Source organism: Salvelinus fontinalis, chromosome 18 (assembly GCF_029448725.1).
Source record: "Salvelinus fontinalis isolate EN_2023a chromosome 18, ASM2944872v1, whole genome shotgun sequence".
Lineage (NCBI taxonomy): Eukaryota > Metazoa > Chordata > Actinopteri > Salmoniformes > Salmonidae > Salvelinus > Salvelinus fontinalis.
In genome coordinates, this window is record NC_074682.1 from 33,326,584 (window position 1) to 33,352,295 (window position 25,712).

At 39.7% G+C, this 25,712-nt stretch overlaps 3 protein-coding genes and 3 non-coding genes across 7 annotated transcripts in view; all 6 read left to right on the forward strand.

Moving 5' to 3' along the window:
- LOC129815324 (paxillin-like) overlaps nucleotides 1-297 on the forward strand; it is a 51,028-nt gene extending 50,731 nt beyond the window's left edge. The window contains exon 11 of the mRNA XM_055869031.1: nucleotides 10-297. Within this exon, the coding sequence (XP_055725006.1) occupies nucleotides 10-276 (267 nt within the window). The 3' untranslated portion in view covers nucleotides 277-297. The remainder of the gene's footprint in view (nucleotides 1-9) is intronic.
- A 7,444-nt stretch (nucleotides 298-7,741) lies between these two features.
- Nucleotides 7,742-15,665, forward strand: LOC129815327 (60S acidic ribosomal protein P0-like). Its single transcript, XM_055869033.1, has 8 exons — nucleotides 7,742-7,831; nucleotides 8,334-8,442; nucleotides 8,732-8,907; nucleotides 9,184-9,271; nucleotides 13,559-13,705; nucleotides 14,185-14,370; nucleotides 14,881-15,021; nucleotides 15,431-15,665. The coding sequence occupies exons 2-8, from the start codon at nucleotides 8,389-8,391 to the stop codon at nucleotides 15,581-15,583; spliced, it is 945 nt and encodes a 314-aa protein (XP_055725008.1). The 5' UTR covers nucleotides 7,742-7,831; nucleotides 8,334-8,388; the 3' UTR covers nucleotides 15,584-15,665.
- Nucleotides 13,316-13,444, forward strand: LOC129816071 (small nucleolar RNA SNORA63). Its single transcript, XR_008753515.1, has one exon. It is a non-coding gene; the product is annotated as a small nucleolar RNA SNORA63 (small nucleolar RNA).
- Nucleotides 13,827-13,973, forward strand: LOC129816070 (small nucleolar RNA SNORD15). Its single transcript, XR_008753514.1, has one exon. It is a non-coding gene; the product is annotated as a small nucleolar RNA SNORD15 (small nucleolar RNA).
- Nucleotides 14,658-14,786, forward strand: LOC129816072 (small nucleolar RNA SNORA63). Its single transcript, XR_008753516.1, has one exon. It is a non-coding gene; the product is annotated as a small nucleolar RNA SNORA63 (small nucleolar RNA).
- A 1,379-nt stretch (nucleotides 15,666-17,044) lies between the features above and the next one.
- Nucleotides 17,045-25,377, forward strand: golga7 (golgin A7). Of its 2 annotated transcripts, none has more exons than XM_055869040.1 (6): nucleotides 17,045-17,154; nucleotides 17,436-17,561; nucleotides 22,392-22,544; nucleotides 22,754-22,855; nucleotides 23,062-23,121; nucleotides 23,439-25,377. In XM_055869040.1, exons 1-5 carry the CDS (start codon nucleotides 17,146-17,148, stop codon nucleotides 23,107-23,109), a joined length of 438 nt encoding a protein of 145 aa, XP_055725015.1. In that variant the 5' UTR covers nucleotides 17,045-17,145; the 3' UTR covers nucleotides 23,110-23,121; nucleotides 23,439-25,377. The 2 variants fall into 2 exon arrangements, with proteins under 2 accessions (XP_055725015.1, XP_055725014.1); XM_055869039.1 differs by having other exon boundaries at nucleotides 24,350-25,377.
- Nucleotides 25,378-25,712: the final 335 nt, after the last annotated feature.

Consider the following 25,712-nt stretch of genomic DNA (forward strand, 5'->3'; position numbering starts at 1 on the left):
GCATTACAGGAGTGCTTCACCCCCTTTGTGAACGGGAGCTTCTTTGAGCACGAGGGCCAGCCCTACTGCGAGGGCCACTACCATGAGCGCCGTGGGTCCCTCTGCTCGGGCTGCCAGAAGCCCATCACAGGCCGCTGCATCACAGCAATGGCCAAGAAGTTCCACCCTGAGCACTTTGTCTGTGCCTTCTGCCTCAAGCAGCTCAACAAGGGCACCTTCAAAGAGCAGAATGACAAGCCCTACTGCCAGGGCTGCTTCATCAAGCTCTTCAGTTAGGAAGCTAGCCCCCCCCCCCCCCCCCCCGGCCTGTTTGTGTGTGTGTACGCCTGTGTGCGTTCTGTGTTCCAAATCTCTACTGTTCTGCCCTAGGTGTGCACTTGCTCACTTCCCTTCATGAATTTAAAAGGAAATGACTGGTGTAAGAAATATGGTGGAAACTCCAGCCCAGTCCTATACCAATCCAATGCTTTTTAAATGTGTGGGAAGGAGTACGCAGGTGCACGCTTCAGAGAAAAAGAAGAGAATCGTGCCACCGTGTGAGTGTTTCTCAAAAGGTGTAGGCTTGGATAGAAGGCCGTCAGTGGCTATGATGAGGAGGCAGAGTTGTTCCTTACTGTGCATGTAGCTGAGATAAGCCTGGCCATTAGAAACACCACAGCTCTCCCTACAGGTGCCTATTTGGAGTAGTTGGAGTGATCATTCCAAAATATATTTGTGTAGTTGCACAACACTGTCTGTGCAATTGCAAATAAATGCCTATAAACTGTCTCTTGATCTAAAACGCACACAGACAGATTTTTAACTCGAGAAGAGGAAAAACTTTCTGGTCTCTCCCTCCTTCCTTTCTCTTCACTTCTCTAAGACCAGTTCAAACACTTGGTGCTCATTCTCAACTCAATCATAGATCCCTCTCTGCAACCCTCATGGGGGCATTTTACAGCCTGGAATGGCCAAGATATCATTGTTCTATTTTTGTACACTTTTCCTATGGAAACTTTCATATACTTACGAGGACTGCTCAGCAACAGATTTAGTAGATCCATATTCCTTTTCCTTGTTTGCGTAATTTTGTTTAACTGAAGTGTGTTTGTACAAAATAAGACACATTGTTTTAAGAGGCGCGCACACACACTCAAGACTACTGCTCTTTTTGTACTATGGACTCTCCATTTCTAATTTCAGTACTTCAGTCTTTGCTTCACCGATTCTCATATCAATTCTCAATCATGTGAATCTGATTTCAAAAGGACGTACATTTGAATATTGTCTTGCCCTTTAGGTGGACAGAGGGTGGGGGTGTTTGGGTCATTTTGGGTACCGCACCTCTTCATTTCGGAGGATCTATGCTCATCCCTCACTTTCCATTAGCTTTGGGTAGGGAGGCATCTCTTAGCCTGGCAACCAAACTGAGCACAGTGTTCTTCAGTCAGGTGTAACCAGGCTAGTTTTTCTTTCTATGAGGAAAATACTGGAGCATGTTGATTTGAAACAGAACATGTTAATTGTGTGCATTTACCTTATTTGCTACTGTATTCGTTCCCACATTTAGCCAAGTTTTTGAATGAATTAATTCTGAGTGAATGGGGAGTACATTTTTTGGTTTAATGTTTTGCTGTAAATTTAGCTACTGACAATGTGTGTGTTTTCCGTCAATTACTTAAAGACAAAGTAATACAGATAGGCTTGGTCCTTTTAATGTATTTGCTGCCAATTGCTAATACAATCACAACATTTTAGCAAAATTTGGTTTAGTGACTTGGCATAGTGTTGTCACTCTTTAGCTCACACTGATATGCAAAGAGCTGGCTTTATGGGCATATATATATATATATATATATTGAAGTCGGAAGTTTACATACACAAATCCTGACATTTTAATCCTAGTAAATATTCCCTGTTTTAGGTCAGTTATGATCACCACTTTCTTTTAAGAATGTGAAATGTCAGAATAATAGCAGAGAGAATGATTTATTTCAGCTTTTATTTATTTCATCACATTCTCAGTGAGTCATAAGTTTACATACTAATTGAGTGTATTAGGTAGGATTGCCTTTTAAATTGTTTAACTTGGGTCAAATGTTTCGGGTAGCCTTCCACAAGCTTCCCACAATAAGTTGGGTAAATTTTGGCCCATTCCTCCTGACAGAGCTGGTGTAACTGAGTCGGGTTTGTAGACCTCCTTGCTCGCACACGCTTTTTCAGTTCTGCCCACAAAGGTTTTTATGGGATTGAGTTCAGGGCTTTGTGATGACCACTCCAATACTTTGACTTTGTTGTCCTTAAGCCTTTTTGCCGTAACTTTGGAAGTATGCTTGGGGTCATTGTCCATTTGGAAGACCTATTTGCAAACAAGCTTTAACTTCCTGACTGATGACTTGATGTTGCTTCAATATAGCCACATATAATTTTAAATTCCTTATGGGGCTATCTTTTTTGTGAAGTGCACCAGTCCCTCTTGCAGCAAAGCACCCCCACAACATGATGCTAACACCCCTGTGCTTCACGGTTGGGATGGTGTTCTTCGGCTTGCAAGCCTCCCCCTTTTTCCTCCAAACATAATGATGGTCATTATGGCCAAACAGTTCTATTTTTGTTTCATCAGACCAGAGGACATTTCTCCAAAAAGTACGATCTTTGTCCCCATGTGCAGTTGCAAACCGTAGTCTGGCTTTTTTATGGCGGTTTTGGAGCAGTGGCTTCTTCCTTGCTGAGCGGTCTTTCAGGTTATATCGAAATAGGACTCCTTTTACTGTGGAAATAGATACTTTTGTACCTGTTTCCTCCAGCATCTTCACAAGGTCCTCTGCTGTTGTTCTGGGATTGATTTGCACTTTTCGTAGCAAAGTATGTTCATATCTAGGAGACGGAACGCGTCTCCTTCCTGAGCGGTATGACGGCTGCGTGGTCCCATGGTGTTTATACTTGTGTACTATTGTTTGTACAGATGACCGTGGTACCTTCGGGCATTTGGAAATTGCTCCCAAGGATGAACCAGACTTGTGGAGGTCTACATTTGTTTTTCTTGGGTCTTGGCTGATTTCTTTTGATTTTCCCATGATGTCAAGCAAAGAGGCACTGAGTTTGAAGGTAGACCTTGACATACATCCACAGGTACACCTCCAATTGACTCAAATGATGTCAATTAGCTTATCAGGAGCTTCTAAAGCCATGACATCATTTTCTGGAATTTTCCAAGCTGTTTAAAGGCACAGTTAACTTAGTGTATGTAAACTTCTGACCCACTGGAATTGTGATACCGTGAATTTTAAGTGAAATGATCTGTCTGTAAACAGTGGTTGGGAAAATTACTTGTGTCATGCACAAAGTAGATGTCCTAACTGACTTGCCAAAACCTATAGTTTGTTAACAAGAAATTTGTGGAGTGGGTGAAAAACGAGTTTTACTGACTCCAACCTAAGTGGATGTAAACTTCCGACTTCAACTGTATATACATACACACACACTTGGATTTCAGGCAACAAGGCAATTTCTTATGGACTGGAGAGGCATGCCATCCCCAAAACCTTTTGCGAACAACCCTGGGTTCCTGTGATGTCCTCAGTCACATGGTAATCTGGACACACATTGATCTGGAGTCAGTACCTGGTCTGATTACCAAATGGCACCATATTCCCTATAAAGTGTACTGCTTTTGACCAGGGCCCATAGGGCTCTGGTCAAGAGAAGTGCACTATATAGGTATTAAGGTGCCATTTGGGGCATATCAGGGTTGGGGAGTAACTGGTTACATGTAATCTGATTACAAAATAACTCGAGTTGCATTACCAGCAAAACTATTGTAATTAGATTACAGATAATTTTGAAAAACTAGAGTACTTCTTGGTTTACTTTCAATTCAGAAAGAATGTTTGCAGGGAAAAAATACCTTATGACATCTTGTTTTCTTGATGACATTCATTTCAGCATTGAAAAAATACAAATTTAAGCTTGTTTCACCTGAGCGAGTCTGAGAATACTATGATGACACACCAGATGCATTTGATGGATCCTTTTTTTCTCATTCTAATGCCTCTTAAAGGCCCAGTGCAGTCAAATGTGATTTTCTTGTTTTTTATATACATTTCCACACTGAGGTAGGAATAATACTGTGATGTCTTTTTAGGGTAGGAGCTGTTTGAAAAACAAATGGTAAATGAGTTAATAGACCAATAATTGTTCCAAACATCACTGCCATCACTTTCCCCTCCCTACTGAGACCACTCCCAAACAGTCCTACAAATTCTTGCTTGACAAATTGCTCTTTGCTAAGAAGCTATTTTGGTTTCTTTTTGACCATTTGAATTGAAAAGAATCACAATAAGGTACTTAATTGTTACCCCCAAAAATATTTGATATTGAGAACTGCTGCGTTGGACATTTTTAAGGGTAAAGTAATCCAAAAGTAGTCCTAATCAGATTACGTTATGGAGTTTGGGTAATCCAAAATTTACATTACTGATTACAATTTTGGACAGGTAACTAAGTATCTTAATGGATTACATTTAGAAAGTAACCTACCCAACCAGTCAATGATCTCAAATAACTGCAATGTGGCAGGTTTGAGCGTTTTGTTTTTGTTGGTAATTGATATACTTATTTAATCATCCACTGTTATATTTTTTTTAAGTGACCTTGTAATGTTTCATATTTGTGTCATTGAAGAAGAGATTTTATCTTTACACATGTTGCTTATATTTTTATGCTAAATCATTTTAAAGGGTTTCCACACCAGTTGTCATCCCTTGGCACATGTGTGTGTGTGTGTGTATATATATATATATATATATATATATATATATATATATATATATATATATATATATACACACACATACATTTCATTTTAATTTCTGAACACTTTGAAAGAATGAAGATATTTGTGCTAATGCCAAATTTTCAATGCAATGTCTTTAACACTGAGTTACAGTGAGCTCAAAGCATTGGGACAGTGACACATTTGTTGTTTTAGCTCTGTACTTCAGCTCTTTGCTACAATGACTATGAGGTTAAAGTGCAGACTGTCAGCTTTAATTTGAGGGTATTTTCATCCATATCTGGTGAACCATTTAGAAATTACACCACTTTCTGTTCATTGAGGACCGAAAGTATTGGAACAAATTTACTTGTGTATTAAAGTAGTCAAGTTTCATATTTGGTCCCATTTTCCTAGCACGCAATAATTACATGTATTATGTCACTTTTATTGTAAATAATTATAGAATGTTTCTTAACACTTATACATTTATGTGGATGCTACCATGATTATGGATAATCCTGAATGAATTGTGAATAATGATGAGTGAGGAAGTTAGAGGCATGAATAACATACCCCCCAAAAAATTCTGACCTCCCCTGTTATTGTAATGTTGTGTATTGTGGGTATGATATTTGTGCGTCTATCTTTCTCACACATCATTATTTGCGATTCATTCAGGATTAAATGTAATCATGGTAGTGTAACGGATGTGAAATGGCTAGCTAGTTAGCGGTGGTGCGCGCTAATAGCCTTTCAATCGTTGACGTCACTTGCTCGGAGACCTTGAAGTAGTGGTTCTCCTTGCTCTGCAAGGGCCGCGGCTTTTGTGTAGCGATGGGTAACGATGCTTCGTGGGTGACTGTTGTTGATGTGTGCAGAGGGTCCCCGGGTCGGGGCGCGAGGGGACGGACTAAAGTTAAACTGTTACAGTAGCATCCACATTAATGTAGAAGTGTTTAGAAACATTTTCTTATTTACAATAAAAGTGACTCTAAAATGACACTACATTTTGTGCACAAAAGAAATGTATGGTAAATAATCTGAAACACAACCAAAAGAATCAGCAAATGCATCCAACAAAGTTGTAGTCACACACGCTTGATGTAATCAATGGATGCTAGGAATACCCTAAAATTAAAGCTGACAGTCTGCACTTTAGCCTTAGTCATTGTATCAATTCAAATCTAAAGTGCTGGAGTACAGAGCCAAAACAACAAAAAATGTGTCACTGTCCCAATACTTTTGGAGCTCACTGTATATGGTGGACTTCCAAGTCCTTGCTGCGATCAGATTGGTGAATCCGTTATGATGGAGCAGAACAACAATTACTGCACCAGCCAGTGTCCTGGATTGCATCTCAAACAATTAGTGGCTCCCTCTTATCTAATTTCCTCCATATGCACTGATGTGAAAGTACTGGACAGGCGAAAGCAAACACCTGGAATACAACCTTAATATTGCTGTCACTCAGCCAATAGCTTACAATGAAGTGTAAATGAAGAAGAGACTAATAGGGAATCCATTTTAAACTTCAGATGCACCTCTGGGTTTTGGGGGTCAGCAAAAGAGGGGCAAACAATGAGGATTGCCTCACAGCACAGTATAATCGGCAGTTGCTGTAAAATTACTACATGTTGCTATTGGGTGAAACTTTGGGTCTGCCCTCAGGCTGGGATGCCATTTCTGATGTGTTTGGAAAGGTTTGGTTTCTTTAACACCCTGAAGATGTGGGGTTGTTATGCACTTTCAGTCTTGCTGTGCCATAGTATCCTTGAGTTTCTCTAGTAGTGCAACTGGGTTGACATGAACATGATGAATCCACATTTCACGTAGCCTGGTTATTGAGGAAATGCTGCTAATGTAATATTCTAAATTAATTTTGAGATGTATAGACTGAGGTGTAACAGAAGTAGGGTTAATAGTACTTCTTATTGACTCTACTTTAAGTCAGGCTCTCTTTCTATGACAGTAAATCCTAAATTGTTCAGTGAATGATCAAGTTAGTGTGCCAAATAATGTATCAAGCGCTGTGAAATATTACTCTGGTAGCCTTTTTATAGCTGTGCTTTGGAGACGCAGACAATGATAACCAGTGTAAGTGCTGCCCGAGTGCCTGAATCTAGTCCTGGACAGTTACACTTCAACGAGTTCCTCAAATTACTGGAAAGAGTAGATTTCTTGAGTAGCTATGGCCTCAGGTTTAGGCACCAGCCCAAATGTTGGAATGGAACTGGGCCCCTTTAAAGAGAGGCTTGAGCGCATGTTTACTTTGATGTATCTCTAGGCCCTTCAAAGTACTATTTTCACCCTGTGTAAATTATCAGGGATTGTAATTGTTTTCTTTTGTCTACATTTATTTATGCTTTTAGCCTACATTTATTTGCTTTAGTTCTCTGCTCTCTCTGAAGTCTCGGAAATTCCAGACCTATGTGGGAGGCAACCTGTCTGATTAGGGAGTCTACTCTGCCTTTTATTGGAAAGTCAGCCTTTTTACTTTAATCATTTGATCCCCTTAGTTCCCTACAGATAAATTATCCCCCCACCCATACTGTATGTAATTAGTTTTTTTTTACTTTACCTCACCTGTTTTATTTCCCCATGTACCGTCGTTGTGTTTTCTGGGATGCTATATGGTACCTGATTGCTGATACATTTTAATTAAATGTGATGGATGCCAATAAATAGATTTTATTTCAGACACTGTCATTGATTTTGTCTCGATTTACACAAGACACACACATTAAATGCTCAGAGCTTACACTATAAACACATGGGTATGGATGGATCTTTTATTTTATCATTTGCGCCATCTATTTTTCTTGATCTTGACAAACTCCCGTCACCATTCATCTGCGTTCCGTACTTGCTCCGGACCGGTAGAGCACCGCCGGTGTGGACAGGGCCATAAAATGAACGCACCCAGAGTCAGCAACCGACAAATGAGTGACACAGATGGTGGCCAATCATGTCTGTGGAACAGAGTAGTCGTAATAGTTTGTGATTGGCTGTTTGTGCTGTATAATATTTTTTCGCTTCCGGTTTCGTTCTCTTTCTTTCACGCGTCCTTACTGCGAGGTAAGGGGTTTTCACCGGCTTGAGTCTTCATGTACGATTACACGTTAAAATGTGTTTTGCTATATTGGGTGAAAAATAATTTGTTTATTACAGTAAACTATGGTAATATGGAAACAATTATGATGACGTATTTTTAGTTTATGTTCTATTTTGTCTGTGCGGCCTCCTTGGCACGGTGATTACCGCTATGTGCCACCATTATTACTTTTACATTTAAGCTGACGTTAGTTTATTACTAATATTCCGGTTCATCATAAAGCCACGTACATATACAAGTCGTAACTAGCAATAGAGATAAGGTATACTCTTGGTATAATGTCAGCTAACGTTAACTGCTAAAGATAATATTTTTTTTGCCGTGAAACAGATAACGTTATTGCTTGGAAGCTAGTGGGTGAATGACTGCCAGTTAGATGGCTTTAGTGACTATGTTACTAGTTACTGATGGGTGTCATTGATTTGAACCTGCTGCATGTCTAAAATATATATATTTTTTCCTTAGATAATATACTGTCTTTAAACCAGCTGTTAAAGCGATCCTTCGAAGCACTGCAAAGATGCCGAGGGAAGACAGGACCACGTGGAAGTCCAACTATTTTATGAAAATCATCGTAGGTTGACATAACACTTGACTTTGAGAACAATAATGCTTGGAAGTATAGAACCATATCTTATGATTGGCCATTGACAAAGCAGGATAAGTCACAGTGCAGCTTGTGCAGTACTGCTCTCATTTCACCTGCATCCCACAGCTGACAGGGATGCTTGGTCATAGACACTTGCATGGTAGTGAACTGGATAAATATTTTGCTTAGTCTTGCTTATACAATGGTAGAGGGTTTACATTTCCTCAAACTGAATTTAGAACTGCTTGTTTGACTAACTTGCTATTCTTTGCAGCAACTGCTGGATGACTACCCCAAATGCTTCATTGTGGGTGCAGACAATGTGGGCTCGAAGCAGATGCAGGCCATTCGTCTCTCTCTGCGTGGAAAGGCTGTGGTGCTCATGGGTAAAAACACCATGATGCGCAAAGCCATCCGTGGCCACCTGGAGAACAACCCTGCCCTGGAGAAGTACGTTCTAAACTAACACATTTTGGTCTGAATGGCTTGGTGAAACTTTTCAAATCTATTTAACTAGCCGCTGATTGGCTATTTGCAAAACAGATTAAGTTAGTGCAGCTTGTTCTGCTCTGTTGTTCCCCCTGCACAACTTGTTTCCTACTATTCCGGTCTGTCTGCTTCCCACGGCTTACAGGGACACTTGGTCTCAGACACCTTTTCTCAGTCTTGCTATGTGTGTCATTTGCGGTTTTACGTGCAATGTTGACATTTTTGCTGTCTTCACAGGTTGCTGCCCCACATCAAAGGAAATGTGGGCTTCGTCTTCACCAAGGAGGACCTGGCTGAGATCCGGGACATGCTGCTGGCCAACAAGGTTAATGTTCTTTCTGACCAGGCGCTGAGTTGGAACCTCTGGTCTTAACCTTTCAGGTACAAGTGGGACGCTTTCGTCCCACCTCGACAACAGCCAGGGAAATTGCAGGGCGCCAAATTCAAAACAACAGAAATCCCATAATTAAAATTCCTCAAACATACAAGTATTATACACCATTTTAAAGATAAACTTCTTGTAAATCCAACCACAGTGTCCGATTTCAAAAAGGCTTTACGGAGAAAGCACACCATGCGATTATGTTAGGTCAGCGCCTAGTCATAGAGAACCATACAGCCATTTTCCAGCCAAGGAGAGGCCTCACAAAAAAATCAGAAATAGCGATTAAATTAATCACTAACCTTTGATGTTCATCAGATGGCACTCATAGGACTTCATGTTACACAATACATTTATGTTTTGTTCGATAAAGTTCATATTTATATCCAAAAATCTCAGTTTACATTGGCGCGTTATGTTCAGAAATGCATTGTCTCAAACAAACATCCGGTGAAAGTGCAGAGAGCCACATCAAATTACAGAAATACTCATCATAAACATTGATCTAAGATACAAGTGTTTAACATACATTTAAAGATAAACTTCTCCTTAACCTTTCTAGCCACAACATTCCGCTGAAAAGGCAGCGAGCGAAATTCAAAAATATTGTTTTTAGAAATATGTAACTTTCACACATTAACTTCTCTGCGCTACGGATCCCTTTTACGGGATCATTTTACTAAACAACCGCTGAATTGCAGGGCGCAAAATATTACTAAAAATAATTATAATCATGCAATCACAAATGAAATATACCAAAACACAGCGTAGCTTGTTGTTAATCCACCTATCGTGTCAGATTTTGAAAATATGCTTTACAGTGAAAGAAATCCAAGCTTTTGTGAGTGTATCAATCAATGCTAGAACAGCTAGCCCCAAATTAGCATGGTCACGAAAGTAAGAAAAGCAATACAATTAATCGCTTACCTTTGATAATTTTCGGATGTTTGCACTCACGAGACTCCCAGCTACACAACAAATGTTCGTTTTGTTCGATAAATATTACTTTTATAACAAAAAAACGCCATTTGGGTTGCGCGTTATGTTCAGAAAACTACAGCCTCGTTCCGTTCAACGAAAATTCCAAAAAAGTATCCGTAATGGTCGTAGAAACATGTCAAATGTTTTTTATAATCAATCCTCAGGTTGTTTTAACAAACAATCGATAATATTTCAACCGGACCGTAACCTATTCAATAAGAGAGAAAAGCAAAATGGACAGCTCCCCTCTGGCGCGCAGGCACTGTTCCGAGGACACCTGACTACTTTTGAAAGATCTCGTTCATTTTTCAAAATAAAAGCCTGAAACTATGTCACAGCCTGAGGAAGCCATTGGAAAAGGAATCTGGTTGATACCCCTTTAAATGGAAGAAAGACTGGCCAGGAAACACAGATTAAAAAATATATATATATCACTTCCGGGTTAGATTCTCAGGTTTTCGCCTGCAGAATCAGTTTTGTTATACTCACAGACAATATTTTGACAGTTTTGGAAACTTTGGAGTGTTTTCTATCCTAATCTGTAAATTATATGCATATTCTACAATCTGGACCTGAGAAATAGTCAGTTTACCTTGGGAACGTTATTTAAAATAAAATTAAAATTAAAAAAATCTGATCCCTAGCATCAAGAGGTTAACAAGTCCAATACAGCAAATGAAAGATAAACATCTTGTTAATCTACCCATCGTGTCCGATTTTTAAAACGCTTTACAGCAAAAACAACATTTATGTTAGATCACCACCAAATCCAAAAAACACAGCCATTTTTCCCAGCCAAAGATAGTCACAAAAGCAAAAATAGAGATAATGAATCACTAACCTTTGATAATCTTCATCAGATGACACTCATAGGACATCATGTTACACAATACATTTATGTTTTGTTCGATAATTTGCATATTTATATCCACAAGTCTCGGTTTACATTGGCGCCATGTTCAGAAATGCCTCCAAAATATCCGGAGTAATTACAGAGAGCCACGTCAAATAACAGAAATACTCATCATAAACATTGATGAAAGATGCATGTTTTACATATAATTAAAGATACACTTGTTCTTAATGCAACCGCTGTCAGATTTTTTTTTTTAAATTGCGGGAAAAGCATACCATGCAATAATCTGAGACGGCGCTCAGAAATACACAACATTTCTCCCATGTTGGAGTCAACAGAAATACGAAATTACATCATAAATATTCCCTTACCTTTGATGATCTTTCATCAGAATGCATTGCCAGGAGTCCTAGTTCCACAATAAATCATTGTTTTGTTCGATATTGTCCATTACTAGTGTTCAATTTACGTTTAGTTCACATGTCCAAACGCTGGCGCCGGTCCAGGCGAACTCGGACGAAAACTTCAAAAAGTTATATTCCAGGTCGAATAAACTGGTCAAATTAAGTAGAGAATCAATTTTCAGGATGTTGTTATCATATATATCCAATAACGTTCCAACAGGAGCGTTTGTTTTTGTCTACAGAGTAATGGAACGCATGGCCATATCATGACTAGTGCGCGTGACCAGGAACTAGCATTCTGCCAGACCACTGACTCAAATAGCTGCCATCCAGCCCCACATCACACTAGGGGCTTCATTCCACGTTCTACTGACTATTGACATCTAGTAGGAAGTGCGAACAGATCCATATCTTACTGGGATGTGAATAGACAATGAGTTTAACATCAACCAGCCCCAGAATTCCCAATTCCCACAAGTTTGCCTGCCATATGAGTTCTGTTATACTCACAGATATAATTCAAACAGTTTTAGAAACTTCAGAGTGTTTTCTATCCAATAGTAATAATAATATGCATATGTTAGCATCTGGGACAGAGTAGGGGGCAGTTCACTATGGGCACGCGATTCATCCAAAGTGAAAATGCTGCCCCCTATCCCTAAAAAGTTAATGCAACCGACCGCTGTGTCAGATTTCAAAAAGGCTTTACGGCGAAAGCACACGACGCGATTATGTTAGATCTGCGCCTAGCCACAAAAACCATCCAGCCATTTTCCAACCAAGGAGAGGGCTCACAAAAGTCAGAAATAGCATTAAAATTAATCACTTACCTTTGATGATCTTCATCTGGTGGCACTCCCAGGTTGCCATGTTAGACAATAAATGTTTGTTTTGTTCGATAATGTCCCTCTTTATGTCCAAAAATCTCTGTTTTGATGGTGCGTTTAGTTTTGAAATCCAAAGGCACAAGGCGCGCTCAACATCAAGACGAAAAGTCAAAAAAGTACAATAAAAGTTAGTAGAAACATGTCAAACGATGTTTAAAATCAATCCTCAGGTTGTTTTTGTCATAAATAATCAGTAATATTTCAACCGGGCAAAAGCTTCATCAATAGAAAAGGAGAAACAAGAAATGCGCGCTCCCGGTCATGCGCAGGACTCGTGGCTGGAAATTTCCACTGGCCTCTCATTGAAAGTGCTGTATCTCCCTCATTTTTCAGAGTAGAAGCCTGAATCAATGCCTAAAGACTGGTCACATGTAGAGGAAGCCATAGATATCGTGAACTGGGTCCTAAGTCTTTGTATGGTGGATAGGGTTTCAATGGAAAAACAGCCTTTCAAAATAATAGTACTTCCTGGTTGGATTTTCCTCAGGTTTTTGACTGCCATATCAGTTCTGTTATACTCACAAACATTAGTGTTTTCTATCCAAATCTACTAATTATATGCATATCCTAGCTTCTGGGCCTGAGTAGCAGGCAGTTTAATTTGGGCATGCTTTTCATCCAAAATTCCGAATGCTGCCACCTACCCTAGTGAATTTAAGGTTAAATTGTCAACTTGTGAGGGGTGTTTTTATCCAAAATGACACCCTATTTGCTTTATAAAGCGCTACTTTTGACCAGGGCACTATATAGGGAATAGGATGCCATTTGGAACATATACAATATTATTAAATAGTAATAAATTGTATAGCCCTTGATGTAAAATCCCATTTCTGGAGTCTGCTTAAAAGATGAAATAACGATGCAGGATAAGTTACAGTGCAGCTTGTTCAGTACTGCTCTGTCGTTCCCCCTGCACACATCAACTAGTTTCCTACTATCCCTGTCTGTCTACATCCCACGGCTGACAGGGACGCTTGGTCTCAAACATAATTTCCTGTTGAATTTGCTCAGTCTCATGGGATGTACCCATGGACTCCACTCTTTTGTTTGAATCGGAGCCATAGCTGGATTGCCCCCTAACCTCCAAACCTCTGTCCCTCAGGTGCCAGCTGCTGCTCGTGCCGGCGCTATTGCCCCCTGTGACGTGACTGTGCCAGCCCAGAACACTGGGCTTGGTCCTGAGAAGACCTCCTTCTTCCAGGCCCTGGGCATCACCACCAAGATCTCCAGAGGAACCATTGAAATCCTGGTAAGTGAGACGACTGCAGTCTAAGTCCTCAGGCAGTAGCTCAGCCAGTCTGCTTAGTGGGCTCTACTTTAGACTAATGGGATAGTGGAATTACATTGTCATCCTCTAAATAAGAGGTGCTCTTCAGTGATGAGACGATGACGAGTCGGAACAGGACACAGTCTCTCTGCGGTCACTGGGTCAGAGTCACGTTCTGTGTCTCTGGGTTCAGCTCCCCAGGGCAGTGTGTTTTTTCAGTTGAAGACATCGAGGCATTTGTCTGAGAAGGGTTTCCTGATTTGATCAAATATGTTGCTGGCTGGATAGATAGATAACTTTGATCTGTTGCTATGCTTTGTTGTGTTCCATGTGTCTAATACACAAGTACTGATTTGTGTAGGGTTAGTATTGTAATGTTTTCTTCTATAGAAAACAATGGGGCGTTTCGGAAAATGAAATAAACTGGACGAAGTGTCTCATCCCTTCATTTCTCCCTACAGAGCGATGTGATGCTCATCAAGCCTGGAGACAAGGTGGGAGCCAGTGAGGCCACGCTGCTCAACATGTTGAACATCTCGCCCTTTTCCTTCGGTCTGCTCATCCAGCAGGTGTATGATAACGGTAGTGTCTATAGCCCTGAGGTGCTCGACATTACTGAGGTTGCTCTGCACGCCAGGTTCCTGGAGGTGAGGAAGCGCGTGCACTCTGTCTTGTAAAGATACTTTGAGTCCATGACCCAAAATCTATTTATTATTGATGCCTTGAATAGTAAATGTGACTAAAATAAAACTGTAAACAGTAAAACTGACTAAAAATTTAGTGCTGTGTCCCATTAAGTCTTAATTAGTTTCCCCTTCCTCCTTTGTCTTGTCTCAATATTTTATGTTCTGAAAACAAGTGAAAATTATTCATTGAAAAGGACTGCAACACGGTAGCTGTCAAGTTCAGGAACGTATTCTCTTAGTTTTTGAGGAAGCAGGATAAGTTACAGTGCAGCTTGTTCAGTACTGCTCTGTCGTTCCCCCTGCACACATCAACTAGTTTCCTACTATCCCTGTCTGTCTGCATCCCACAGCTGACAGGGACGCTTGGTTTCAGACACAAATTTAGCAAATATGTACTGGAACAGTCAGACTTGAGTGAAGTGCTGAAAGTCGCGGTCATGCCTGTCCTGACCACAACTTGTCCTCTTTCAGGGTGTGAGGAACATCGCCAGTGTGTGTCTGGAGATCGGATACCCGACTCTGGCCTCCATTCCCCATACCATCATCAACGGCTACAAGAGAGTCCTGGCTGTTGCCGTGGAGACTGACTACTCCTTCCCCCTGGCAGACAAGGTATAGCATCCCACCCACATTTGGACCACATGATATTGAAATGGATGACTGATCAAATGCTGGCCCAGTCCACAAACAAAATCTAGCCCTCAGGATGTTGCTGTAAGTCTGAAAGAATTTATAAGTAATATGGTCGTAGTGCCACCTTGCCCTCAAGGTTAGGAATGTTCACCACATCGTTTATGCCTGTCAAATCCTTGATTGTAACATCTACATAGGGATAGGGGGCCACAGTTTGATTCTTGAATAGGCCACAATTGAGTGTCCCAGCTGCAGGATAAGTTACAGTGCAGCTTGTTCAGTACTGCTCGGACGCTTGGTCTCGGACACCAGGTTATCCATTGGCACGTTATCTCCGTAGATTTCTACATTTGAGTTAACATTGCTTCTCTACCCCCTCTTTTCCCAGGTGAAGGCTTACCTGGCTGACCCCACTGCCTTCGCTGTTGCTCCTGTGGCTGTGGCCGAGACTGCCGCTGCCCCAGCCGCCACTAAGGAGGAGGCCAAGGAGGAGTCTGAGGAGGGCTCGGACGACGACATGGGCTTTGGCCTATTCGACTAGAAGGCAGCCGACACTACTCTTATGGTTGCTGACCCAATTCAAGAAGATCATTGAATGTAATAAAAACCTCCACAAAATCAAACCACTTTTGTGTTCATGTTTTAGCCAAGTGGCTGAGTGTAAAGTCATGTTTTGGGCCACAACCTAATTGGTATGGAACACATGAATGAGGTTCTAGTCAGGTCAGACTGTTCAATATGCGGTAAAAGAAAAACATCAAACCCTAACTCTTCAGAGTATCCTGACCCGAAAGGAAGGCAGGGAAGTTTGTAACCTGTGACAGCAAAGATCGAGTTTCCAAAATTCCGGAAAATATGTAAGCTACCCAAGAATATAGATGTCAATGAGTAAAGAAATTAAACAAATGCCATTGGGTAGACTTGCAATTGCAAGGATTATGCAGAGGATTAATGAAGTTCAGAAACTAGACTAGTTAACCTCAGTCCTTCATGTGTGTGTCATGCGTTTATTTGAACTACTAGCCCCATGGTTTCTCCCTCAGCCAGTGATATTGAAAGGGTAAGAGATGTTGAGGAAGGAGTAGATTCAGTTGTAAGTGAACACAATATGCTTTCTTTATATTCACAGATGGTCCTAAGGACCCTAAAACAAGGTCAGGTGCAGCTTTTAGTGTTCCTGAGTTTAAGGTGGCAGTGACAGCAATGGATAATTTCTGTTTACTCAATGGAGTTGTTAGCCATACTAGTGGGTGGAGTTAGGCTTGGTCTCCTGTGCTGCATTGATGAGCTTAAATTAATTTGTCTCAGCAGACAGTGCAGTGCATGTATAGAGTGAAACGGATGGGGGTATTTGTCATGTTCCTCTGGGTGCCATGTGGAAGTAGAGTGGAATGAGGTGGATGTTATCCCCAAGCAGGCTCTTACACATCCTAATGTTGAGATGGAATTCTCAATCAGTAAAGCAGAAGCCAATGGGTTAATAAGAACAGTGAACATATCAAACTGGGAGGTGTGATCATTATCAGGAGAAGATGGAGAAAGTGGAACATGTTCTATTTCAGTTCCAGAAATATGGGCGGGAAAGGGAGCAATTGTTATTATATTTGAGGAGTAATGGGGTTAAAGAGACAGGATTAAGTTAACTGCTGCAGAATTCTTCAGGGGATGGAGCATTTCATTATGTATTTCATTTCCTTGGGTAGATTTGGGGTGGCAGGTAGCCTAGTGGTTAGAGCGTTGGACTTGTAACTGAAAGGTTGCAAGATTGAATTCACCAGCTGACAAGGTAAACGTGTCCTGCCCCTGAACATGGCAGTTAACCCACTGTTCCTAGGCCGTCATTGAAAATAAGAATTTGTTCTTAACTGACTTGCCTAGTTAAATAAAGGAAAAATAAATGATAATATTGGGTAGGATTTAGACCTTCACTGTCTCTGTTCCACACTTCAGTCCAGTTGGTGGCGGTAATGCACCGTAAAGTTGGTAGCCAACCACCTTATAACTCCACAGAAGGAAAAAGACGAGTGGCAGCATACTCATTGAAGCGTTCAGTCTGTGCGGAAGTACTACCCGAAGAAGCTAGCTGAAAGGAAAACGTCCACTATGGCTGAGGTAAATTACATTGATCGTTTTAACTTTATTTAGGCATTGACAACTGAGCCGTGTCTAACTAATTGAATAAACATTTCACAATTTGGTGGCTGCCTGTACTGTGGTGCTTGGTTTACTAGCCAAGCAAGATGTTGTCAACAAATATGGCTAACGTTAGCTAGCCCTCTGTCCAGACTGAGCCTTCTGTGTAGCTAGCTAGATAGCTTTTAAGGTTAACTTAATAACTAGGCTAATGATGGACGCAAATGATCCCATGATATTTGTTCAATTCATGCTTTCAGACGCACAACTTGCAGGACCTGCGACATCAAGCAGCCGTCGCCTCCAAAGTGTATGTCCAGAGGGACTACAACTCGGGTACAATCTGCAGGTTCCAGACCAAGTTCCCCTCTGAGCTGGAGTCTAGGGTATGAGACCATACACACTTTTAATTAAAAAAAATATATATATATATTTTTAAGCATGAATATGTTTTAATTGCAACACTAACAATATTACACATCAATACAGGGACATTCCTGTGAATACAGGAATCCCCCCCCCCCCCCCCAAAATTCAGGACATCATTAATATGTGACAAGGCAATGAGACATTAACAGACATTCAGAGACATGACTTCTAATAATTTTTTCAACTTTTTAAGTTTCACAACTTTGAGGGATTTATAACAGTTCAATGAAGAAGAAAAAATGTTTCCAAAATAAGTGATGTTTCCACCTATTTACATTTGTGAATAAGGTATTTGGCCAAGAGAATAATAATATGAATAAAATAGTTATGATCGGAATTGCAAGGATAAGCATAATGCCAATTAACATAAAAGGTAAACGTAGGTAATTCTGGAGATTTTATACACAACCATTCATGAATTTCAATCCAATGTTTACTAGAATGGCGGCATAAAAAAAAACAAGTGCTCTATAGATTCTGAATCGGAGGAACAAAAAATACAAGGCATTTTGTCAAAATTGAATCTTTTGTGCAAGAAATCATTAACAGGGTAGATGGAAGAAAATATTTTAAAATTAGTTTCTTTAACTTTTGACCATAGCATGGGAATGTTACTTCCATAGCAATATATTGAATTATAATCACCAAAAATTACCTAATTAACTCCCAATTGTATCCACTTATTGTTGCATTTTTTTATCAATAAGATTCAAGTCATTATTTCGTAAACTTGGAAAAGAGGGAACAACCTCATATAAGTGTTCTTAATAAGTCCAAGTAAATGAAGTGGAATTGCTTTGCAAACCTTCGTATATTCTGAGTAATATTAACCTGAAATTTACCAACAAACTCAAACTGCAAAAACTCCCCAGTGTTGTCTACCAAAACATACAAAATTAATACTCTTGTCAAACCAAAGGCATTTGAAAATGGATTTCCTATAAATTTTAATAACGCTATTATTCCAAATCAATGTTTTGTGGGGGGAAAATGTTCCTGAAATGTAATTTGCTGGTGAAACTTCACAAAATCACATTTCATTAGGAATTCAAGTCTACCAAGTTTAATAAACAGATTGTTAGGGATATGATACCACAGAGGTAGGATTAGACAGACCAATTTCAACCATTTAATTCTAAAATCACCCACTAACAACAATCAATAGCCTGTAAACCTCCACGATCATAGTTTTTCACTAATTGTGATTTCCAAATATAATGTGTTTTATTTCTCGAAACAAATCTAAATATAACAGAATTGACTTTATGTTATTAGAAGAAAGAAAAAGGGACTGACTTGGGTAAACCGTGTGTCTTGGACAAAAGAATACGACCCAAAATTGAGATCACATTGCAGCCACTGACTTAATGAAACTCATGGAATTAATCCTATTATCTATGTTTAAAGATTCTTTATCTGATACGTTTTTTAGTGAAAACAATTCCTAAATATTTAACGTCCTTTTTAACCGGTATGGAGGCAATGTTGACGGAGTCACAGCAACAAATATGATATCATGCCAATTCATTAAGCTTGAGAGTCAACCCAGAGGCCATAGAACATTTCTTGATTCTGTCAATAGCCAAGGGAATAGTCACTCTATCCTTTAGGAGAAGGGTAGTGTCATCTGCAAATTGACTGATATTTATATCATTACCAAAAAGATCCCCTTTTAAATTCTCAGCTTTGTTAAGAAAAACGGCTAGTAAATCTGTGGCTAAAATAAGAGGGGATATTGGACAACCCTGTCTAATTCCTCTGGCAATAGAGAAACGAGGGGATGTGCCATTACTCATACCCACCGAACTGCTAATATCATCCTTATCACGTTACAGAAATTCTCCCCAAACCCAAAAGTAGAGAGAGTTCTAAATAAAAAGTTGTGTTCTAAAGTGTCAAAAGCCTTAAAAAAATATATATAAAAACAATATAAAGCCATTATCATATCTAAAACCAATTGTATATGGTTATGGATACTTCTTCCTTTTAATGAAGGCTGATTTTGAGTTTCACTGATTTTTATATTAAGGCCTTTTTTCAGTCTATTGGCATAGACATGGGCTAGTAACTTCCATCACGTTGTTGGCAACTGACTAGGTCTCCAATTGTCCAGGTAAAGAGAGTCCTTCTTTGGTTTGGGTATAAGAACTATTAGTCCCAGTCTCGAAGGAGGTAAGATAGCATTAGCAATACCCACTTTGTAGACAAAGCAATAACTCTATCAGGCCAAAACTGTAGCTAGGAGTCAGGCCATCCAGTCCAGGAGATTTACCTATAGGCATTTGTTTCATGGCTTGGTCCAACTCCAGTAATATCTATATCAGAATCACATAATTTCTTAAACCTTTCTATAGGCTAAATAGAGTTATTAACTGAATCAAAAAAGGAATCCAAGTCGCCTTCTGAAAGATGAGATTGATATAGTGAACTGTAGAAAGAGTATTTGTCTTATTAATCACTTCAAGATCATCAGATATATTGTCACTTACATAAATTGATGTAATACTATGCCTAGTCTGCCTACTCTTCTCCAAATTAAAGAAATAAGATGTTTCTTTTTCACCTTTTTCAATCCATTTGGCCTTTGAACAGATGAAGGCACCCTGTGCCTTATCGTTGTATATGCCATTCACATTGGCATTTGGCAAGCTCTGCTTTTTCATCTTGATTTAAATCAAGTTTATTGCTCAACCTGTTAATATCAACAATAATATCCATCTGCTTGGAGAATCTTTTCTGAGCTAGCATTTTACCAGTAGTGATGGCAAGACATCGAATTCTGAATTTAATCAATTCCCATTTGTTAGTGGAAGAGAGAGCATAATAGAGGCAGGTCTCTCTGATAAGAGCTTTAGTCTGTAAGCAAAATGACTTTTCTTTAAAAGAAAAGGGTTTCATTTCCAGTATGCTTTAGTAAATCTCTTGTCATTATCAAAAGGAAAGAATAATGGCACAATGGTATGTCAGAGGAGCTGAGGAAATACAAGATTCATAAGATTGGAAGATACCAACCAATAATCAATTCTAGATTTGAATTGTCTGTCGCTAGTTGTAGAGTTGAACCAAGAAAATTGTTGTAAGGTTGGATTCTGTTAACGCCAAATATCGGAAAGGAGCATCAAGGGCAACATTATAATCACCTCCAACAATGTTATCTGTAAAATATTTGTTTTTCAACTCAATTAAGACTTTACTAATAGATGTTCGAAACATTTTTTGGCAGTATGTAATAACCATAAATATTTACCTTAACGTAATTACGTTACCTTAACGTAATTTCTAAAACTGTCAAATTAAGTCATCTGAGGAATGTGTCTCTTGAAATAAAAAAAACAATTGGACTTTAATGAATCTTTACAAAAACTAAAAATTGCCTTGCCTTTTTAAATTGTTCTGTAAAGCCCTGGTATGCAAGGATAAAAATGAAAGAGAAATAGAGTTGTCTAGAATAAACAGGGACCCTGAATAATATAAAGGTAGCATACGTTTTCAAAATGTTTTGTTGACGAACAGTAACGACCATAAAAAGGAAAATAAATGGATAGATCGTGTTATATTAATAGATTAGCTCTTCAATTGAACTCTCAAACTAAATAAATGCATCTCTGAAAGCTAATTAAGCCATATGAAAAATAGATGGAGATTTACTTACATAATATTGATCTTAAAACACTGAATAAAAACGGATATCTTAGTAAGCCATCAAATGAGAAACAAAAACCACAGTGTGCTTACGTTGGTCAATGTTCACATCCAAAACTCGCCACTACGAACAGTATGGCCCTATGCAATATCACCTATATGCGGTGTTCAGATAAACGATTGCATGAATAAACTTACCAGTTGAAACGGTATATGGCTTCATTAGCCTACTACTGTATAAGTAGGCCAACTCGTAAAGCATAAATCAGTCAGTCACTTCGCTCCACCCTGTGGCCGTCAATGACAGCAAACCCCTCGCGAAAGCCCCCCCATCTTGCCTCATCGACTTGTGGCCACAGCTTCGAACGGGCATCCCTGTCACGCTTGCTCAAATCTTCTGCAAAGCGAATGCCCTTCTCCCTGCAGATCAGCGCAAATTTGGCAGCTCTCCACACCTCGTCTCTCACGTTCCTCAACGCAAACATAATGATGACCTGTCTGTGTCTTCTCCTTTCTCTTATCGCCGAGATGGTGTACCCTGAACATCTCGGTAGATGTTGTATCGGGGATATGTAACAAACCTTCCCAACGTCAATCACAATCTTCTCTGATATTCTCACCATCAGTTTCAGGTAGCCCATTCAGTCTCAGCCCTCATCGGCACTTGTATCGATTCTGTTCAGCACTGGCTGTGCTGTGCGCAGCTCCTCGTTTTCTTTTGTCAGGGCATCAACTTCATTTTTCAACAGTTTTGCATCATCTGGTAATATTAATGCCCGCTGCATTAAACTATGTAGTTTTGAAAACGTTTGCAATTGGGAGGGTATTTTTATGAAACCTCTCAAAGCCATTAATCCGATCTTGTTCGTCAAATTTCTTGTTTAAACCCTGGATTGCCTCGAAGATGGCTTCATTGGTGATAGGCTGGGATGGTTGAGCCTGCAGCTCAGTTTAACGCGACCACTCGCTCCGCCATCTTGTCCCCGGCTGTCGACCACACACAGCTACTAAGTAGACCGCTGTTCAAATAGAATTGTCATACATTCCTTCATTTTGTGTAGTCGGTGTACTTCTCCATTATTGCTCAGTGACTTTGGTCGTGCAGAGCTCTTACTGAGGGGTCGATGGGCATCATTTTTTTTCAGGTTGACAGGCAACAGTTTGAGGAGACGATGCAGACGCTCAACAACCTCTATGCTGAGGCTGAGAAAATTGGTGGCAAGTCTTACCTGGAGGGCTGCTTGGCCTGCATGACTGCCTACACTATCTTCCTCTGTATGGAGACCCATTATGAGAAAGTAGGTCCCTCAGTCTTCTCCATAGAAGTATGCAGGCCAAGGGTTGGTCCCTGTGGGCCAGGGTCTAAAGTAGTGCACTTTACTATATTGGGAATATGTTGTCATTTGGGACTGAACCTATGTTTTATGACGTGGCCATATTAGGTGTAGTATTTTTTTTTTAGGCCAAGCCATGAATTGGTGAAAGGGCTTACTTTCTTTGTCTCTAGGTATTGAAGAAGATCGCTAGGTTCATCAAGGAGCAGAATGAGAAGATCTACGCTCCTCTGGGACTGCTGCTTACAGACCCAATAGAGAGAGGTCTCAGGGTTGTATCCTTTACTGTCCCAGAGGCTCACACTAACAGAGATTGCACAAATGCCACCATAATCCCTTTATATTTTCCTTTGGCTCTGGTTAAAAGTAGTGCACTGTAAAAGGAATAGGATGCCATTTGGGATGCACAGCTAGACCTTTCTTGTGTAACTGTCTTGCATTTCTTGCTGGATCCCAGCTTCCTTAACTAACCCCTCCCCAGGTTGAAATAACCATCTTTGAGGATCGAAGCATTGGCTCCGGAAGATAAACCACACCAAAGGTGAGTGTTTTCTCTGACATTCACCTCATTTAAATAAGATTTTCTCTCATCCTGTTAACTCTTAACAGGGGATACCAATGGAAATAAGTTTCACAGCAACCTCACAAGAGCTTAGTGTTTATATAACTAGAAAGAATAGAATAATATTGACTTGGAGATACTGTCAAATGATATGTCTTGACTTACATTCCCTATGGTTAATGAGTAGCAATGTTCAGAAAAGCAATGTTATTTGACAAATCCACTGCTCCCTGCCTCCAGCTGTCAGGACTACCTTCACATTATTGTTAATTTGGAGTGTTTTTGCTCTTATGCAGGATGGCCTATTTCACCTGGTGCTTCCCAATTGTCTCACCACACCATCAATGATTCCTTATGGATGTAGATATAATTGTTTTTATTTATTTCACATACGAGATGGGCAATGTGCGCTAGTAGTCTCTGTCCCAGAGAGACCAACACTCCCTGTTTTTACATGTTTATTGAGATGATTCATTTTAACGTGCAAAGTCTTATTCTAGTTAAGCAAGACCACACCTTTACTATGAATGGTGCCATTTTTTTTTTATTGACATTTTTAAACCTTTACTCGTAATTAAAGGTGCACTGTGTAATAGGTCAATGCAAATAGCCCTTAAAGGTATATTCCACCCACAGTTTTTAAACCTGTGTTTTAATATATCCTCTCTGCTTCACCAAAATGTACATAATTAGTCAAATGGTTCCTTACCTTGACAGTAGTCTATGGGCCAGGAGAAACTGTAATCCACCACAGTTCAGATGTTTACTTTAGCAAATACAATGAGAGGGAATGGGGCAGTGCTAGCATGTTCCAAACACATGGATTCTCGTTCCTGGAGGTTACAAACGTAAACGATGTACAGTAACAGCACATTTTCTGAGTTATGGTTTGTTACTTCAGGTACTTCTAAGTTGTACTTCTCAAAAACCAACCATAAGCTTTTGCTAAAATGTTGCTGCTCCTTTTGTATGTATACTGAACAAAAATATAAATGCAACAATTTCAACGAAATTACTGGGTTACAGTTCATATAATGAAATCAGTCAATTGAAATAACCATAGATCAGGGCCTAATTATTTTTTCACATGACTAGGCAGGGTGGGCCTGGGAGGGCATAGGCCTACCCACTGGGGAGCCAGGCCCAGCCAATCAGAATGAGTTTTTCTCCACAAAATGGCTTTATAACAGACCGAAATATTTCTCAGTTTCATCAGCTGTCCGGGGGGCTGGTCTCAGACGATCCCGTAGGTGAAGAAGCCGGATGTGGAGAGCCTCGGCTGGCGTGGTTACATGTTGTGAGGCCGGTTGGACGTACTGCCAAATTCTTCAAACAACTTTGGAGGTGGCTTATATTAGAGGAATGAACATTAACTTATTTGGCAACAGCTCTGGTGTAAATTCCTGCAGTCAGCATGCCAATTGAGACATTGGTGGCATTGTGTTGTGACAACTGTACTTTTTAGTGGCCTTTTATTGACCCCAACACAAGGTGCACCTGTGTAATGATCATGCTGTGTAATGATCATGCTGTTTAATCAGCTTCTTGATATTTCACAAGTGTCAGGTGGCTGGATTAACTTGGCAAAGGAGAAATGCTCACTAACAGGGATGTAAACAAATGTGTGCACTAAATTTGAGAAATGTTTTTGTGTATGGATCTTTTATTTCAGCTCATGAAACATGGGACCAACACTTTACATGTTGCGTTTATATTTTTGTTCAGTATAATTGTCAGAAGATAACGTATTGATTTGGTGTGTGTGTGTACTTTTGATCATCTTGTAGACACAGGCTATTTGATATGAACTTGTTTCGTATGCAATGTTGTGTGGGTTTGTATTATGGTGTCTGTTCTATAATGACAGTTCACCAGTGTTTAAGCACACAGTAAGAATCAGGTTTTCACATTGGCTAGTTTTAATTTATGAATGTGGATGAAATTGTTAAATCACATACTGGGATATGACCTCAATGTTCTCACTGCTTAGCTTGACTAAATGTGAATTGACAGGAATTGTGGTTCCAACCCTGACTGTGGTTCAACAGTCAGTTTCTAGACTACCCCCTATCCCTGATATTGTCCAATATGTGTAAATAATTATTGACTACAAATCCACCACAGAAACCTTGATGCATGCGTTGAATCCCAAGACAGGAATTAAAAGCCAATCTGTTGTTTGTTCTTGTTATTATATGTAATGTGTATCTACAAATAAACTATTTTCTTGAATAATCTGTGAAGCCATACTCAATTAAATTATAGCTCACATTGCATAATATTTTTTCTTTTTTTACTAGATAACCAGTGATCACAGCTAGACAAACTGCAAATTAGTGAATAACATTTTTAATTGCAGTCAACAATATCCTACGATCAATGGAGTGAGTCATCGTTAGTTAGCAATAATGAAATAGTTTATGAATGCATTCTGCGCCTGTTCGCAAGGGGGCACAATTACACTGAGAAGGAACCTGCAATAATTATTCAGAAGGGGCTGACTGCTTTTTCTTCAAGCGTTGGGTGTGTGCTTTGGAATAATTTCAGAACTTTTTTTTCTTGGTAATTTA